The sequence below is a fragment of the Rutilus rutilus genome (genome assembly GCF_951802725.1).
Source record: "Rutilus rutilus genome assembly, chromosome: 17".
In the NCBI taxonomy this organism is placed as follows: domain Eukaryota; kingdom Metazoa; phylum Chordata; class Actinopteri; order Cypriniformes; family Leuciscidae; genus Rutilus; species Rutilus rutilus.
The window spans coordinates 26863597-26883720 of record NC_140230.1 but is presented as its reverse complement, the minus strand read 5'-3'; the positions used below and the strand labels follow the sequence as shown (position 1 = coordinate 26883720).

Sequence of the window (20124 nt, the reverse complement as noted above, 5' to 3'; positions counted from 1 at the left end):
ATTTAACCCGGAAACGTTTTTTTAAATATTTGTTTTATTAAGTAGAGAGATTTGACAGCACAGAAAGAATGCAAGCCGGTACTCAAACTCAGGTCGGCCGAAGCGGAGAGGCATTGCACACAGGGTTACCGACTCAGACTAATTACTTGACTAATAATTGTGCTGTAAGTATTTTATTTCAGTCTGAAAACAATTACACAAGCTTTGTAAACAACAAAAGACTAAACACCATAAATCACTTAAATACTGCTACAAGGTTTCTTTTCTTACCATCGTTTCTCAAAACGGCAACAGATCAAAAGAACTAACATTTGAAGAAAAAAAAAAGAGACACAAGGTCACACATAAACACAAAGCCTAATGACTAGACCGAAGCTGTGCCATCTGTGTCGAAATCAGTGCCTACTGCACCACACAAGCTGGATGAAACATTCAGTAATCGTCTTCTTCATCAGTGCTGTACGTCCCCCACCGAGACCCGTCAAAGGATTCCCATAAGCCTTCTGCCCCCTTCAGAACAGTGCAAGTACAGTATATCCAGCTTAATATGCTACTTTCTGAACCATTGTCTTCCACAAAACTATTGTGAATCTGTTTCTATTGCTTTTTTCTATCTATATTGAAAATGATGATTGTTCTTTACGTAGAGAGACAAAAATGGAGCGTCATGCACACTGTCCACCCGTGTCGGGAAGCTCACACTTTTGGCTTGTGAAGGAAGGTGAAAGTGACCTGTACGGATCAGCCGGTAGCTGCTGCAGGTCTCCGGATGACATTGAGAAGGTGTCCTGTGATGCAGTCGGTTGGCTTCACTTCCTCAAGAGTCACCGATGCAGCGCAGAGGTTCTTTAGATGATTTTGAGTCCTTTTTTAAGAGTTTATGAAGGACATGCAGGTGAGTCTGTTCATGCGCAGATGTAACATTATACTGCCACACAAATCTGACTCTGTATATTTTCCATGACAGTTACACAGATTTTAAAGACAACAAGTGGCATAAATCTACAGCATAACTAATCTCTTATGCATCTTAATTAACAAGTGCTACCGTCATCCGTAAGTGTCTTCAGACTCTTTAGATCTTAACTGGAACGTGTGGGAATGTTGATGTATTTTATTGAGATTTGTCGTCTTTTCAAAGCTTAACCCAGTTCCATTCCCCTTCAAATGGGATATTTGCCTCCTCAGCACATCGTGTCATGGGTTGCTTTTCTCGCACCTGTGAGATCGAGTGAAAGTTCAGTCTGAAAGTTGGCGGAACATTCTAGACAGTGAGAGGAATGGACTGGGATGACACTGAAGGGGAGGACGAGTGGCTGCCAGTGCCATTCCATAGCACACAGAAAGTGGATGAATACATCAACGCCGTGGGAATGTTGCAGTCACATGCCATCGAGCAGGATGGTGGATTTCTGAGCGTTTTTTCTGCCTTCATTTCGGCTAAGTTTTAGAGATAGCAGGCGGAAACGGCTATCCAGGCCAAAGGTTGTTTTAGTGTTGCTGATGCGATTGTTATTGAGAACGTTGTCCAGTACGGTCTCGGCACCTTCTGCTCTGTCACCTGTACACAATGAAGCTGATTAATCAACTACAGTAATTAAAAAGCAAAATATTATTATCATTATTAACATTTACACATTTGGCAAACGCTTTTATCCAAAGCGACCTACATTGCATTCAAAGTATACATTTTATCAGTTCATGCATTTCCTGGAAAAATAACTCTTGACCTTGGTGTTGCTAGCATAATAGCATGTAATAAGTAATAAATAAATAAAAAAAAATCAACAAAAACCAGTACAAAAATACACTGTGTGTTTATATATATATATATATATATATATATATATATATATATATATGCACACACTTGTATATATTAGTATACATACATATAAATAAAATGTTTTAATATAAAATAGATGTTTTGATTTTAATATTATATTGTACTACTAACCCTGATATAATTATGTTATTGTATTATAAATTATTATAATGCAACATAGTATTTTACAAAACATTTTCTTGTAAAAAAATAAAATAAAATATTTATATATATATATATATATATATATATATATATATATATATATTTATTTATTTTTATAAGAAAATGTTTTGTAAAATACTGTTGCATTATAATAATTTTTAATTATTATTTTATTATATATATATCTTTACAGTCTATGATATATATATACGCACAGTACAATTTATACAATACATAAGTACAATACATACATTTATAATATATATATATAAAAATTGTACGGTTTATTTAATAGCATAATATATCACATATAATCATTTATATATAATAAATAATAATAATAGAATATTAATTATTATAAAATAAAGTAATGATAAGGATATTATATATATATATATATATATATATATATATATATATATATATATATATATATATATAATTTTTATTTTTTTATAATTTTACTAAATATACTCATGCATTAAATTATAAAAATAACAATAAAATGTTAATTATAAAAAACATAATAATGATAAGGATATTTTTTATTTATTTTTTTTCAATAATTATACTAAATGTACTCATGTGATATAAATGTAAAAATAAATTTTATAATGTCATATTTTATAATTATTCTAGATATTTATATTCATGTGTAAATTAACAGCCCTGCTTTAAAAACATCACATTTTAGCAGATACATTTGTTTTGCACTTATTTAGGCACCGAAAAGCCATGCAGTTATCCATCAGTGAGATTAATGAACCCCCCCTAGAGGGCACAGGTGCAAGCAGGCAGGAAACCAAGAAAAATGGCATCGTCTCGCAGGAGAAACAACAAGCCTTAATTCAATCCCTCACGTGCTAGTGCAGCGTTATTTGGGTCCCATCTGTCAACGCAAACGCATCTAAGAATATCTCACCTCTCTCTAGGTCACACTCGGGGGAGGATGCGCCGCTGCATTCACTGCGTGGACCGAGGATGGGGGACATCAGGCTAAAATCAGACAAAGAGACGGTGCTGGGCAGGTCCAGACTGCAGGGGCGAGAGGAGGGGGAGGGGGAGGTGGAGGTTGGAGAGGCAGAGGAAAAGGAGGATGAGGAGGAGAAAGGGTAAGGCAAGTCCAGAGGGCTGTTCGGCCCAGAACTGAAGCTACTGTTGGACTGAGTCTCAGAGTCTTCCTCTGACATGGCACTCGTGCTGCAGTTTTCATCCTCGTAGGACCCAGACGCCACTGCAGGAAAACAAAGGAAAAATCAGATTCTGGAACATGTAGATGGTCAGGCTAGTCTACACAACTATTTAGTGAAATTATCCATTTGAAATTAAACAAATATTTTTACCATTGCTTTTCAGTATTTATAAATCACAAGATATAATACAATACCATAATATAATCACAATTTCCCTTCACTCTGTCTGGCATCTTGGCTGAAGTTTGTTGCAAAGCATTCTGGGAATGGAGCCTTATAATTGGCCACAATGATTTTTAAAGGGCAGCCTAATTTTGCTGCCTACTGAGCATCTATGATGCCTAGAGTGCAGTCTAGATCCAGTATGTTGCATGGACTCACTTGATATTCCATCAGACTCCATCTTGAAGGCAGACAAGTCTTCACCAATGACACCGTCCCCCTCTGCACCCACACCTCTCTCCCGCGGGCCTATGACTGAAGAACGTCTGCGCTCATGGATCTCATCCGAGATCATCTCCAGGTTCCTGAGGGCTGACTTATATTCCCCTTTAGCCTGCGTCAGCTTGGCCTGGAGGTCATCCACATTCTTCTTCAGTTGCTTAAGAGGGGAGGACAAAAAAACTCAGTTGACATTAAACAAGATATGAAAAAGGAACATAAAAAAATACAGGCAACACATACAGGTTAATAGATTAAATTATAAAAACATTATTGAATAATTAAAAATATGTATTCATATTTTCCATATTAAATATTTGAGAAGATTGTTTTAAGAGAATATGTAAAATTAATGTAAATGTAAAAGTTTTTCCTTGTTTTAAGCATAACCCTATCAAAAGTTATTAATTTATTCTTAAAACAATATAAAAAATTGTTAGAGTATTAAATAAATGTAGCCTATAGATTTTTAGATTTTGAAATTATTAAAAAAATTACAAAAATTATCTTTTTACAGAGTGTATTTATCATGCAGCACTAATGAAACATCCAAAAGTCATTTATAAGTACCTCAAGCTGCAAGTAATACTTTGCCTTCATTTCAAAGTAGGGCCTGAAAAAGAGAGTGAGAAAAAGCGATTAGAGCTACTGTAAAGGCCTATAAATATCATCGTACGTCACCATGGTAACCGTTTACATATGCTGACGCATTAATCAAATGATGAGTGAGAGGATTAATAGGGTTTGTGGTAGAGTTGAGCCTGCCGCCGAGTCACCATCACGTGTGAGAAACCCACCTATAACTGATAGTTATGGGTTTAACATGAGCCTAGTCTCACAGACAGATCGCTGACTCTCAGCATAAACTAATTATGGACAAAAACTGCCAACTTAGAATGAAAGGTGCTATCTGACCGACATATAGATTGACCGATCCACAGTTTGATTTTTGTTTTGAGACCTTTAGACCATAAACCTACTCTATAAAATAGACAATAACAGATGTGAATGCTTAGCCAATCCACTGCAAGTGTGCAGTCACCTTTTATTTGTTTTCATTCTGTGGCAGCAACATTTACGTTACTTTATTCAGCCGCTTTTATATAAAGTGACTTAAAGGATGAGTTCACTCCTGAATAAAAATGTCCTGATAATTTACTCACACGTGACCTATCCAATGTGACTACTGGACTGGACTGGACTGGACTGGACTGGACGGGACTGGACGGACGGACGGACGGACGGACGGACGGATGGAATTATATATATATAATTTTTTTTTTTTTTATATATAAAATGATTGAATGGTTTCGCTAGACAGGACCCTTATTCCTATTTTTATTTGTTTTCATTCTGTGGCAGCAACATTTACGTTACTTTATTCAGCCGCTTTTATATAAAGTGACTTAAAGGATGAGTTCACTCCTGAATAAAAATGTCCTGATAATTTACTCACACGTGACCTATCCAATGTGACTACTGGACGGACGGAATTATATATATATAATTTTTTTTTTTTATATATAAAATGATTGAATGGTTTCGCTAGACAGGACCCTTATTCCTCGGCTGGGATTGTGCAGAGCCCAAATCTTAGTGCTCAAGTCTAAAATGAGGCTAAATTAGCTAAAGCTATAAATTTGTTCGCTAGCTATAAACACATTGACCGTATAACTAGGTAACTGGTTTGGGGGGAAAATTATCCGAAAAGAACTAGAAAAAGAGCCTTTACGACAATGCACACTTGCACCCCCTGTGGCAACAATAAGAATGCAAAAAAAAAGTTTAAAGGGATAGTTCACTTTGAAATTAATTTTTGATATGTTTTAGCTTACCTCAAGGGCATCCAAGATGTAGGTGTCTTTGTTTCCGCAGTAGTTTCAATTTTGATATTTTTAGGTCAAACCGTTCTTGTCTGTCAGTCATATAATGCGTCAATAAGAAAACGAACAGTATTTATATCGTTGTTATCTCTTGAACACAGCACACGTCCAAATGATCTGACGGCGCGGGCGGGTATAGATATATACATAGATGTCGCCTTGGCTACGGTTTCGTTCCAATGAACTGCAGTAGCGAAGGCGACATCTAGTGTATACATCATACCCGCCCGCGGGCGGGTATAGATGTATACACTAGATGTCGCTTGGCTACGGTTTCGTTCCAATGAACTGCAGTAGCCAAGGCGACATCTATTTATATATCTATACCCGCCCACGCCGTCAGATCATTTGGACGTGTGCTGTGTTCAAGAGATAACAACGATATAAATACTGTTCGTTTTCTCACACAAACCGCTCGTTTCGTGTCTTAGGCCATCAATGTGTACTTACGATGGGGAATTGTTTAATTTGGACGATGGGGAATTGTTTTAATTTGGACTCTGTGCTTGTGTTTTGAGACAGTGACCATCGACCTGCATTATATGACTGACAGACAAGAACGGTTTGACCTAAAAATATCAAAATTGAAACTACTGCGGAAAAAAAGACACCTACATCTTGGATGCCCTTGAGGTAAGCTAAAACATACCAAAAATTTATTTCAAAGTGAACTATCCCTTTAAAGGTGGTGCATTACAAATTGCGTTGTAACATATTTCGGACTGACTTTGTGTTCATGTACTTGCGTAGAGATTGTTTTGGGCCTTGGCGTGGGTAAATCTGAAATTACTAGTAAATTAACTATAACAACAAAGTAAAATCTACAGTCCCCATAAACATACAACAAAGCAACCATTGGCTGTTTAAGGATCCTCATGCCATTTTTGTGAGCAATATGCATCAGACATGATAGGCACAGACTATTACTTGCCAAAATGGTTTCACCGAATGCTTGTGCGTTTAACAAATTAATCGGTGCATACTTAGACTTGTTGATGGTGCGTTTGAGCTTCTTCTCCAGCTGTTTCATTCGGCTCATGGCGGCAGTGTATTTGGCAGCGGTCTCCTTGTGTAGAAGCTCACTGCGTGTTTTTATCTGCTCTGCCTCCATCACCTATAAACCAAAAGAGGGATGTTAGAGTACTTCCTTGTTCACCTCATTCTATCATCCCCACAACTTTGATTCACTCACTCGCTGTGTTGCGTGGTTGAGCATCTCCTGCCAGGCCGAGTCAAACTGCTTCTTGTCGTCCTCCAGCAGCCTCTGTTCAGCCAGGGCGATGGTCTCTTTGGCCGCCCGCAGTACCTCCGTGGCCCTGTGGAAGTCTTGCGTGGATCTCTGTGCTTCCAGCTGAGTCTAGGAAACAGACAGAAGGTATTTACATAAACAGAGTGCAATGCCACAGTAAACAACAATGTGGTAAGCCATGAAGCAATTACTGCAAGAGATGGAGGAACTTTACTCATGCACAGAACTTCTTGTATGGTGACATATTAAAAGTCACCTTTGAACTTCCTTTATAGTGAATTAAAGCAAGCCATGCTAAAGACGTGCAAAATGTAATCCTTTCCTGTTCCTTCACTTTTTAACTCTAATCTCCACGTAACTCCCACTGACGGAAAACCTCTGCGGAAACCTCTTACCGACTTAGCCACACGAAACAGGATAGGTTTTTAAACCAACCAATGGCAATGAGGCAAGTTTCATACTTTGAAGAGATTTACAGCATAGAGAGAGATCATATAAACCAACTCAGAAATTTGGAGAAAATCATACCGTTCATTATGCCAGTAATTCATTCGAAGTTTATGTTCTGCATTATGCAGAATATTACTTACTCTCTCTATCTACACACACAAGCACAAACAAGTGTAAAACATTATATGGTTATTTTTGAAATGACAGTTACATTTATTATACAGGTAAAGAGCAGTGTGAACATTCACAATAAAACAACATTCTGGATATGTCTGTCACCCAGGGAAAGTGATGCATATCTCTACTATAAGACCTTGAATGCTATGAGATTCAAAACTGTATGTGCACTATATCAAACACTGCCAGTCCAATGGATACGCAATAATCCCAGGGATAATCCTCTACCTTTCATCCAATCTGTCCTATTATAGTCTTTCATTCTTCATTTGAGACGGCTCAATTCATTTACTTTTTCTCCATCCCTTCTTCACGCACACACAGGCTATTTTTAGCTCAGGGTTTAAAGTTGACATGATGCTGCCGCATTGCCACAGAGAGCTGACAACCGCGGATCACTGCAGATGGCAGGACCGATCTCCAATCCACACAGGAAAGGACACAGAAAGATCGAAGGGCTGGTGTAGAAGGTTATGAAATGAAATAAAATATATTAAAGCCACAGCTAAAATGTGACATTTATTATAAAGCCTAATAAATGTTAAAATTCTAAATTGTAATGTTGAATGGCTACAATTAATGGCTAAAATTGAGAAAAATAATCAGTAGCAGTATTGGTATCTGAGATACTAGCCTTCATTTGAAAAATTTAAAATATAATATCATTATGTTGTTTCTACATTCATTTGGAAATGTGAAATGATTGCAATAGAAATAATATAAAAAACTTGTTAGGCCCTCTAGCTTTGAGCCCGGACTTTCCCCATTCAGATTGGGAGCATTGGATTGCTGGACTGGACTTTTAGGGGTCTGTCTGATTTCTCAGGAATGTTTACCTCTGAAACTTTGAGATCATTTGTACAAATTAGATCAGAGTTTGATATACCCTCAGAAGATTTTTTTCAAATATCTTCAAATTCGGCATTTTATAGAGTCTCTTATAAAGCGAAACAAATTTCGATTCAAATGATCAGAATTGGAAGAAACCATATTGTCAGTTAATTCTTTCAAAGGGCTTATTTCCAAATTTTATACCTTTCTAGCTTACTCTGATTCCTCAGTTTACGATTCTTTGAAACCACTGTGGGAACGGGACCTAACTCCGAAGATTGGACCACCAGGATCTGTGATGGTATTTTTCCAAAATGCACCAACAAAATTTTTAATTCTTTCACAGAATTTATTTTACACCTGTTCGTCTGCATAAAATGTTCCCAGGTTGTTCCGACCTCTGTTTTAAATGCAAGACATTTTTTCATGTATTTTGGTCCTGTGTTCATATCCAACCATTTTGGAAAGGGGTTCATTCTGCAATCCAGGAGATAATAGGAAAACGTTTTATTTTATCCCCCTCACTTTTTTTGCTGAATGACATTCCTAAAGACCTGCTTGACTCAGACTTCAAACCTCTGTTTACTACCCTTATATTTCTGGCTAAGAAATGTATACTATTAAAATGGCGTTCATCTCAGGTCCCTACTATTTCTATGTGGATTTCTCAGCTGTCAGCCTTTCTTTCTCTGGAGAAATTAGTCTTTGGGATCCTCTCCAATCCTTTCTACACAAATTTTGAATTTTTTATTTTAAGAAAGTTTTGGCTTCTCTTGTTTTGATTTATGCTTTCTGTAAACAGACACATTTGTACATTGTACACTGTATTTAACTTGCAGCGCTTGGGGTTTGCTTGTTTGCTTGTCTGTCTTTGTTTTCGATGTTTGTATTATTTGAAAATCCTTAATAAAAAAATTAAATAAAAAAAACTTGTTAGGTGTGATTAATCGTGATTAATTACAGAAAAATTTGTAACTTTTTTTAATCGATTGACAGCACTAGTGTGTGAACATAACCATAAAAAGACAACAGTCAAGCTACAAAGTCTTTAAAACGGCCAGTACTCTTAAAAATTCAGCAGATGTCAAAACTTTAGAAGCTTTCATGTTCATGCAGGGAAAAACTTGTTAAAATATTCATTCAAATTGCGCTCTGAGGTACTCATGAGGTCTAAAGTTATTTTCTGAGGAGTAGCGTGTTAATACTAACTGCTTCAAATCAGTTTCGCAGCAAAGAGAGGCATTGAAATAAATCACATCTAATATTTAACAAGCAGCACAAAAATGATTTGATTTCATTCCAGGAAACTTTTACACAGAGAAGATGATTATTAACTTTACTGCAATTGAATGGACAGAAAAAGTACTTCTCTTTGTTTATGGAAAAGTCTTATTACATCAAAGCTTCATCCTCTTTAAAAGCCCCGATTTTTCTCCAGCTTTAATCAAATTCTGACCAAAAATGATGCAGAGACGACGGCCTCATAATGAGATGTTTCAGGTCGATGGTGACCCAGTTGACATGCTGTTTTTGATGTCATTATGCCAGAACCAGGACAATTGGTTAAAGTCATTTGCAATGCTTTTGCACATCTCATTTGGACTGGCATAAAAACAAGATCATTTGTGGCTCTTTTTGACCTGGAGATCACCCCTCTCAAGACTAATGCTTTTATTGCTTCAACGCACACTGGCCTACTGGGACTTCGAGCTTAAACATGAGACTGAAGAGTTTATCATATCAAACTTTTCTGTAGCAGAAAATAAACCATGAGCTGATTTGGGGCCAAAAGGGTTTTCTACACAAGTAGCTTAATTATGTGATAAATATAGCCATTATGAAATTCCCCAACTTATTCTTTGAAGCTTACTGACTGAAGGCGGAAGGCAGCAGAGGGGTTATGATTCATAAACTGATTGAAATAAAACTGCTTTGGTAACATGCGGTCACCATTAAACAGCTATAGCAGTTTACCACCAAGAAAGCACACGTAATGTTTGCAAAATTGAATATTCCCGTAACCAAAAAAGTTTTTAAAACATTTTAAAAAAGAAATAACGTTTCATAACTTAATGGGACCATTAGCAAAACGTTCTAATAACATATTTTTGTGAGCTGGGAATGCTTCATAATATTACAATATGTCTAATATAGTGTAAGCTTTTGACATTGGCCTTTTTGTGTACTATTAGTCTAATATACAACTCAATCAAATGTATGTGTTATAGTAATAACAGCTAATATGCTATGAACGTCAACAATATTTAAGGCTTTAAACTAAGCATTTTCTGAACAAATGAACCACATTATTTTTAATTATCCCATTACAGCACACAACCAGGAAAAGCACAAACATTGCGATAATCCTGGCCTTAGGAAAACACAAGTTCACATTTAGGACATCTGAGGTAGTCATAAAGCGAAAGAATTTATATTCAAGCCACTCATATTTTTATGAGAAGGCTGCGGTGGCATTCTGAGAGAGTTCCATGACTCCCGCACATAGCTGCAGGTGTTTTAGCTCTGCTGGCGGACCATCTGACAAGAGCGGTACCCGCTTCTCAGACTGAAGTGCTGAGTGAGACCATTGAAACCATCACTGGACATGACAAATCGTCAGCAGAAAGGTCCGTCCCTGTGTTCGTGTGCTCTGAGGACACATCACGGCAAAATGATTTCCATTGCTCTTCTAAAACAGAGCAGTTCAGTGTTATATCTAGAGTATAGAGTCTAACGTTCACAGCACTCAAGCATCGGCACTCATTTCCACACTCTACATTGTGGTTATATACTGATTAACTAAACACATGGCTAGCAAATCATTATGCAAGTTATTCATTCTGAAGTCTCAAAGGTGCAACAGCCCGTTTAATTCTTAGAATCAGAGAAATAAACAGACTGGTTTCACTGTACTAATAAGACCTTGATATTTATTTGCTTTTATTGGGCAAGTATGCATTAAATTTGAAAACTGACATTAAAGACTTATATACAGTGCTATGCATAAGTTTAGACACCCATGCTAAAGTTGACTAAAAAGAGGAATAAAAAAAAATCATCTTTTGGAAATTGAACTTAATGCCTTAATTAAAAAAATTAGGAAAAATCCAACCTTTAAGGACACCAATTTTCTTTGTGAATGAATAATGTATCGTAAATAAATAAATGTTCTTCCTTAAAATACAGGGTGCATATGCATCCTGATAAAGTTCCCTTGGCCTTTGGAATTAAAATAGCCTTCACCATACCTAGAGATTGGCATGGGGTACTTTCCATAAGATCATCTCTCAATGCAAATCAAACTAGCTATTAGGCTAACTGAAATAAAACCATGCCAATCTCTAGATATGGTGAAGGCTATGTGATGATGTGGGGCTATTTTAATTCCAAAGGCCAAGGGAACTTTATCAGGATGCATAGTATCCTGAATCCATGAAGTAACTGGCCTTTAAAAATAAAAATCTGCCTGCCTCTATGGGAATTTAACATAGGGGTGTCCAGACTTATGCACCCTGTATTTTAAGGAAGAACATTTATTTATTTACGATACATTATTCATTCACAAAGAAAATTGATGTCCTTAAAGGTTGGATTTTTCCTAATTTCTTTAATTAAGGCATTAAGTTCAATTTCCAAAAGATGATTTTTTATTCCTCTTTTTAGTCAACTTTAGCATGGGTGTCTAAACTTATGCATAGCACTGTAGTTACATTAAAAAAAAAATGCTGTTCTATTGCACTTCATCAAAGAATCCAAAAATATTAAGCAGCACAACTATTTTCAATATTGAGCACCAAATCAGCATATTAGAATGATTTGAGAAGGATCATGGGACACTGAAGACTGAAGCAATGATGCTGAAAGCCAATCACAGGAATAAATAACATTTTAAAATATATTCAAATAGAAAATAGCTCTTTTAAATTGTAATATTATTTCACAATAGAACTGTTTTTTACTGTATTGTTCATCAAATAAACGCAGTCTTGGTGAGCATAAGAGAATTAAAAAAATCGTACTAGCAGGCCAAAACAACATTGGACCAAACTGATCTTCTTTTGTATCCTGCAGAAGAGACTTGGAATGACATGATGGTAAATCAGTTATGAAAATGTTCCTTTCTGTGTGAACTATCCCTTTAAAGCTACCAAAATAATTGTGTTAAAATATGCACCTTCATTAATTTAATTTGCCTCTTGATAATGAATGATAATCCATCCCAGCAAAATCATTTTTTAAAAGCATACTGGAAGTACAGTAGCCGGAAAAAACAATGTATATATGAGAATGAGCATGTGTGTGCATTATTCAGAGGAGCTCTTAATGAGAAATGTGCTCTGAATTGTTAATATGAGAACAGTTCTTAAAAAACTTCAATCCACGAATCAGCAGACGTGGTGTTTATACGGTTTCCTGCATTCATTATACCTCATCACTGATTCCATCTAAACTCAAGAGTCTTCAGAGCTACAAGATTCTGACAACTCTGCTGCTGAAGCCTTGTGATCCTTGCATTTCTTTCATAGGACTGTGATGGACACTTGACGATTGTATAAGTGTAAACTAGACTTTGAAGTGGGCCACTCTAAATACAGATTGCGAATAAGAAATCACATTTGTGTGAGAAAATATACGGCTAGATGAACAAGCTGTTAACTTTTGATCAAGAGCTTCTTACAGTACGGTTTCATGGGACAGCAAACTGACCCCTTTTAAAAACGAGACCAGGCCTTTTATTTAGAGAGACACTGGAATGCATCAGATCTGCGATATGCTGTAGTCTAAAACAGCCAGCTGCTTCTCTGAGTATAGCACATATAAATATATAAAGAAAAAAAGGATGTTGTCTATTGCAGAAGTGATTTTAAACCAAGAACAAGCTCAGAAGGGGGAAAAGAATTAGCTCTAAATAAGGTAACTTGAATTAGGGGGGGATTTCCAGTGATGTTTTTGCGAAAAATAAAACTGGCAGAAGAGGTCATAAGTGGTTGTTTGAAGTGCTTTTCTAAATATACTGATGGAAATTCAGTGGGAGATGTTTAGACAGAGACAGTGCAGGGGTGGGGGGAGAGAGACATGAAACAGTTAAAGCTTCACTGCAGTCAAGTGTTCACTGCGGAGAGAGAGAGAGAGAGAGAGAGGCTGATCATGCAGTGTAAATCCTGACATATCTGTTAAACATGAAAACCATAAATGTTACAGTCCCACTCTTCTCGGAATTTGGGTCAGAATATCCTGTCCACATAGACAAAAACAGATATTACATAAAAATGGTATATCAATCAAAGATCAATTATAAAGATTATTAGTATTGTTACTAATAATAATGATCATCAAATGGCATAACAATTGTACAGCAAGCAAATATTAATGATAAAGATGATGATTCTTATTATTATTTCAATAATAATAAATAGCATAATTGCGCATCAAGCAAATATTAATTTAAGATAATTATGATAATGAATATTATTATTTTCATAAAATTAATTTTAATAATAAATGGCATATTTGTGTATCAAGCAAAGATTAATAATAATGAATAATAAATTACATGCTTGTACATCAAGCTAAGATTCATTATAAATATAAATATTATTTTTATTATTAGTAGTAGTAGTAGTAGTAATAGTAGTAGTAGTAAAAAAAAAAAAAAAGGGTTAGTTCACCCAAAAATTAAAAAAATCATCTTCGAGCCTAAATTAAACCTGTTCATCATATAAAGTGATCGAATGCCTTCAGAAAATTTGGATAAAATGGCTCGATTAATATGGATTAGTTTTACAATCAATTTATGAACTTTTTGAAGCGTCAAAGTGGTAATTGCTTAGCTGTCAATGGATGGACAGAAAGCTCTCAGATTTTATCAAAAATATCTTCATTTGTGTTCCGAAGATTTTTCATTTTTGGGTGAACTAACCCTTTAATAACAATAATAATCCTCATTATCATTATCATCTCACCTCTCTAGCATAATGCAAGACAAAACACTTCTCGCTAAAAGGCAACTGGTGTTTCAAATTAGAATAACCTGTCAGTATAAAAGCTCATCCTTCAGAAGAGCCAAGACATTTTAAACCAGTTTAAATGAATCATCTCCACATTTTTCATTATAAAGGAGCTTGACAACCCAAACAGAACTGTTTCCATAAAAACACTTCTGTTTGTCCCTGAGGAAAATAACTTCAAAGAGCACATCGCTCTCCTTCACCACCGTGGAAACTGAAGAAAATCAGGTGCTTTGTCAGTGAAATTAAATAGGCCACCAACAATTCTTCCTTCATGGAGTGAAAAGCACAATATTCTAAACTATCTTGCCCCAGTTTCAGAGCAGGTCAACTCCTGTTGTTACTGATTCAGTCAAATAAAGTTCACCAAGTGTTGTATTATACTATAAAATCAGAGGAACTTTGCTTTTACAAGTCAAAGCAAATGAGACATTTTACAGCCCTTTCTCCCCCCTTCAACACCCTAGCTGCAATTCACTAACCGAGTTAAACTGATAATCTGCTCTTAGAATAGCACAGGCCTTTGAGAAAAGGGAACCGAGAATTGAGCATTTTAACATTTGCTCGCTCTCTCTCTCTCTCTCTCTCTCTCTCTCTCAGCAAAATCTTTTACGCCTTGGCGAATGAAGCCAACCACCTGTGACAGATCTAGAGTTAATGCTACTGTGCCATCCAGCTCATAGCAGATAACAAGCTGATAGCACAGCAATCTCCAGAGAGGGATAAAAGAAAACACACCGCAGACAAAATGGTGGAGTGCCAACCAAAAACAGACGGGGTGTGGGTGAAGTTGGCTTTAGGAAGATAATATTGGGTTCTTGTTTTGATTTTCTTGGCCTCACCTGCCGTGCCACCCGCCGGGCCTCCCAGTACGGCTTCGATTCCTCCACCGCTTTTCCAATCTTCTTCACCAGCTCGTCCAGCTTTAAAGTGGCTTCCACAAGCACAGAACGAAACTTCTGCCTGGCATCCTAGACACGGACCAAACATGAACAATCAAATGGCTATGTTTAGGGATGCACAATATACCGATACCAGCAAATATTAGAAACTTTTTTTTTATCGAATCTGTCGGTATTGTATATTTAATTGTAATTTGCTTATTTAGAATACTTTTGCTGTCATCTAATACTCACTTAGGAGTTGTTTACAATTTCAACCAAAAAACAGAAAACTTTTTATGCATTTATTTATTAATTTACAGGACAACAGCGGGGCCTGAAAACGTGCACGTTTTGTAAAACAATACTGTTATCTTCTCTGTGTAACTGAAAACTGTGACGGAATGCACATGCATATTCGTGTTCAGTCTGTAGTCGCGTAGTTACTTTACAAAGTGACATCGCCATCTACTGGTCTGGCAACATAATACAGCATATTAGTCATTTTCGCTGATCTGTGAGGACGGGATCGTTTTGACAACGTTGTCGTCTGTATGTGAAAAACGCAAAGTAAAAACTTTAATCTTAAATAAAACATTTTTTAATTATATTTATTATTAATGATGATATCAAATGGCATCAACATTTTACATCAAGCAACAAAAAAAAAAAACAATTTTTTTTTTTTTTATAACACCATTAAATAAAATTGAGCAAATCTCAAAATGAATTTCCATTTTTCAAACTGTACTATTATAATTTTGTGATTCAAATTAATTTGTAGCATTTAATTTTATTTATTTATTTTGAGTCATTTAAACAAAATATATAATTTTAATATTGGCCATTACATGAAAATAAATATTAGCTAATTTAGCTTACTGGTATCAACCAGAATTATAATTTTAATACAGTTATGTGCAGTTTTGAGTTATTTATTTTATGAAAAAAAAGTTCTGGATCAAAGGTGATGCATTGTAACACATCATGCCAACCAAAATAAACTATGCAGAGTTGAGATGGCACAAACAAACTTTATAGAAATTACCACATTGATTTATGCTGACAACATTTGAAATCAATTGAGTAATTGGAAACACAATCAATGCTACGTATAATTATATTATGTATATAATAAACATTAAAAACAAGAATTTTACAGTGAAATGACTTGTGCCATTTGGACAGACTTTTAAGATTTCAACTTGTCATGGCATTATGGTCAACTGCTTTGCATATAAAAGGTGCTATACATAAAAAGGGAGTAAAATCAGTTTATCTGTAATCAGATTTGCAAGAAGGTCTGTGAAGATGTCTGAAGGACATGGAAAAATACGCTTTTCGCTTGAGTTGTAAACAAGCTTTTTTCATAAATGTAATTAAATCATTATTTTCCATTTATTGCCCAAGGCAAAGCAATTAGATTAAATCCAATTCGTCAAAACGCAGATTGATTATTTGCAGCATTTGCATTCCAGGAAAAAAAGAGAACACCAAGAGTTAAATCTTTAGTCCCCTTTGAAGTGCAACATGGCCAGTGACGCAAAAGCAACACTAATTTGGTTGACAGCCAAATAGCTCAATTATGGGATTCTCAGAACAATCATCAGAGTTGTACTGGGTCATGGAAGTCTGCATAAACAGTGACAACTATACTGAACTTTCTTAACTTTTTGGGTGTGCTATGATGCTTCAAGCTTAACGTCGACTAGTCGCGCTGATCATGTGGTTTTATTAAAGTTATTAATCAATGTCATGTAGTTGTGTGTTATAATGACCACTAGGATGTACTTGAGGCACAACAATTTTCCCCGTTTGGCCAAGCTTTGCAAAAGCTACTTGGCTGTTCCAGCTACCAGTACCCAAGTGAGAAAATTCTCTCACTGGCTATAGGAATGCCATCAGCCGACAGCAGGCGAGCCTCCATCCAGCCCACATCGATCCCCTCATTTCTTACATACAAACCAGGACCGAAAAGCAAAAGCTGTGACTGAGAAGGACTGTGACAGTGTTTTTGACACTGTCAGGCTTAAAGCCTATATCTTGCGTAAATTTCATTATGTTATGCCGACATATGCATCAATCATCTTTTACACTAAAACGCATTGCATTGTTGCCGTTAAGTTGCAACATGTTATGAGCTGTCTGTCAGCATCTGTATAATTATCTGCTAATAAATTGCAAATTGTGGCATGTTGCAAAGTATTCCATTCTCTTGTGGTTTTATTAATGACGCCATCAACGATTAGTCGACGTCGACTCGACTTTTTCAGATAACAGTCGACTTCAAAAAACAAAACAAGCCAGAAGCTTTCCATTGTGTTTTAAGAAGTTTAGAGATATCCTAATCAATAAAGATCTATAAAAATCTTCACGGCTCTTCCAACTCTAATATTACTATACAGTTAGCATGAGCCCTACTTCATTTTTATCTGCAGGAAACAACTTGCTAATACGTTCAGTGTGTTTTTGCTTCAGGAACTGGACTGCCAGAGAAATCAGCAAACAGGCGATTTTAAGACATTTTGAGAAAGTATTTCTCTGTCGGCCTCTTTTTGACTCACAATCAGACTACAGACTAGCTAAATCATTTTATTTAATTATTAAATTAGGACATGCCTAAACAATGAACTCAGTGGCATCGGGACAATTCAATGCGACCAAAGTGACCACATGACTGATTCTGAACAGCTGAGTGTGTTTTTGTCTAAACATGTCCTTGTTTACTGCATGCTGCATCTCTGAGATCTGCGCTGGACTCTACTAAAATAATGCTCTGCATAAAAAAATGTAAAGAATATGAACCCCAAATATCAACACAAATATCATATTCCTTGTCATTAGATTTTTTGACGTGAAATCTTTCATCAACTTTTTGTAAGGTTACTTTTTACAGTGAGTCTATTGCATAATCCTGATATGATAACACATTCTGTTCTTGGTGTGCCATGGTACAAAATCCAAACTTAAGACAGGTGACTTCTATTAACAATTTACCAACTGATACATTTTAAGAAACGAGAATATGGCATTATCATATTAGAAAAAGAATAATTGAAATTCCTGGCAAAAAAGAAAATACATTATATATAATGTGTGTGTATGCATACAAATGAAGAAATACCACCATCAATAAGTTGTCCAAATGGGCTTTGATTTATTAATTAGATAAAATTATATTTATTCTATAAATATTATTTGACCATTCATTCAGACCAAACTTTTTGGATGTTGGATCGTGCAATCATAGCCTACCTCAAGCTCAGTTTCACATCTATTGATGTCATCTGTGGACTGGTTCAGCTTCTCAAGCTCTCCCTGTAAAGAAAACTCAAGTCAGAAATGTAAAATAGAGACATATCCCATTGAGGGATTCACTTTCATATGGATCTCATAGACTGCATTAGCGCAAAGGAGAGAGAGAAAACTTGGTTGATGCTATATGCACATATTTAGACTGACCTCTAAGCAGCAGGGCTCTAAACGTCAACAAATGCAGTGTTGCCATTTCCGCTTATTAACCATACAAATCATAAAGTCGATAAAATGTGGACAATCTCGGATTGCAATTATTATTACTTCATAACTGCGACTAATTGACATACATAAGCATAACGAAGCATGATCAACAGTAATAGCCTCGCAGTTGTCAATTTATATTCGCTATAGGCTATATTTCCACCCGTGTTTCTTGACTTTTTCCGGTGATTCTCCAAATGCATTTCAGATGTATGCTACTACAGTAGGCCTACATCAAATCAAATGGATCTGGATTCTCTTTCGCTTCTTACACGCGTATTTGTGTGTTTTGTCAGATCAGGTGGCTTGTTTTTCCAGCGGGATCTGGCAACACTGAATTGAGGCATCAGTAGCCTACACTCAGGAACCTACCGCAGACGAGCCGACAATAAAAAGCAAGTTGCGCCGAATTAATCAATAATTCCCCCTCAGTGTCAAGGAGCCAATAACATGCAGTCACCGATAAGCAAAATGTGATATGAAACCAATCAATCAGGCTAACTCAATGTGTAATAAGTGTGTTTGAAATGATCACTCTTTTCATCTCATTTGATACATTGACATGCACAAATATCAGTGACAATCTACCTGAATTCTCGGGTCTACCTCCTCTTCTTCGGGTGATTCAAATTCTTCATCCGACCTGTTCTCCTTGTCGGAGCTGTCCATTTTATTGTATTATCTTGCAACAAAAAAAAAAAAAAAATGAAAGAGATTCCCTCCAGTGAGGTGATTTCTAATATGCGCCTGTTAGAGACTATTACACACCAATCGCCGATATCATTCCCCGACACTGTCCGGATTCCTCATTTAAAGAGAGAAATAAAGAGACCCAGGAGCGTGTCTGAATTCTCACACACAGCTGTGCTGAATGGGAGCCGTGAAGTCTATGGTGAAGACAATGTGAAGTCTGACCCCGCCCCCTTCTCTCTCTCTCTCTCTCTCTCTCTCTCTCTCTCTCTCTCTCTAGCTCAACACTTATTGGCAATGAGTGTCAAATTGTTGGCGATGACAAAAACGCTTTGTCTAAATAAAGAGCATAGGCTTCCTCTGTTGGACTTGGACCTGAGTGTATAGTGTGCAGGTGTCATTCCACGAAATATGTTGCCTGTTGTGTACATCATGAATATAAAAATATATAGGCCAGCTGACCAAACTTTAAGGCTATGTGTTTTATAGCCAGTTTTCTGCAAGTGAGCAAAAAATCCAACTTTACTGTGTTTTGTTTTCTTTCTTCATGAGGATGTCCAGTCCAGGGGATGCACGTTTTGATAAAAACAAAACAATTGATCATAGTCCTCATATTTAATTTTATTAGATTTTAATTATTGTTGTCCCCATTATTCTGTCCATGTTAATTCCATCAACAATTCCATAAATAAAAAAAGGTATCATAATGACATTATATGCATAAAACATTTCCTATTTTTTCACTCTATCTTGTTCGTCATTCTGGGTCAAAAAAGATAAAATGTATCTATTTTAAGATTAATGTCACTGTT

At 36.1% G+C, this 20124-nt stretch overlaps 1 protein-coding gene across 2 annotated transcripts; it reads right to left on the bottom strand.

The window, feature by feature from the left end:
• Nucleotides 1-157: 157 nt before the first annotated feature.
• Nucleotides 158-19499, bottom strand: sh3bp5b (SH3-domain binding protein 5b (BTK-associated)). 2 transcript variants are annotated; one of them, XM_084384725.1, is made up of 10 exons: nt 19391-19499; nt 19211-19304; nt 18359-18421; nt 15065-15193; nt 6700-6864; nt 6491-6621; nt 4195-4237; nt 3565-3784; nt 2913-3224; nt 158-1561 (listed from the first exon to the last, which is right to left on the bottom strand). In XM_084384725.1, the coding sequence occupies exons 2-10, from the start codon at nt 19289-19291 to the stop codon at nt 1383-1385; spliced, it is 1323 nt and encodes a 440-aa protein (XP_084240851.1). In that variant the 5' UTR covers nt 19292-19304; nt 19391-19499; the 3' UTR covers nt 158-1382. The 2 variants fall into 2 exon arrangements, with proteins under 2 accessions (XP_084240851.1, XP_084240850.1); XM_084384724.1 differs by having other exon boundaries at nt 19211-19495.
• Between the last annotated feature and the right edge of the window lie 625 nt (nt 19500-20124).

Excerpts from the sequence above, each read along its gene's own strand:
- sh3bp5b (XM_084384725.1), bottom strand. The coding sequence starts at position 19,291 with ATGGACAGCTCCGACAAGGAGAACAGGTCGGATGAAGAATTTGAATCA. Across the intron at positions 6,865-15,064 it reads CCCGGCGGGTGGCACGGCAG|ACTCAGCTGGAAGCACAGAG; the intron begins GTGAGGCCAAGA and ends TCTGTTTCCTAG. Across the intron at positions 1,562-2,912 it reads CGAGTGTGACCTAGAGAGAG|GTGACAGAGCAGAAGGTGCC; the intron begins GTGAGATATTCT and ends CATTGTGTACAG.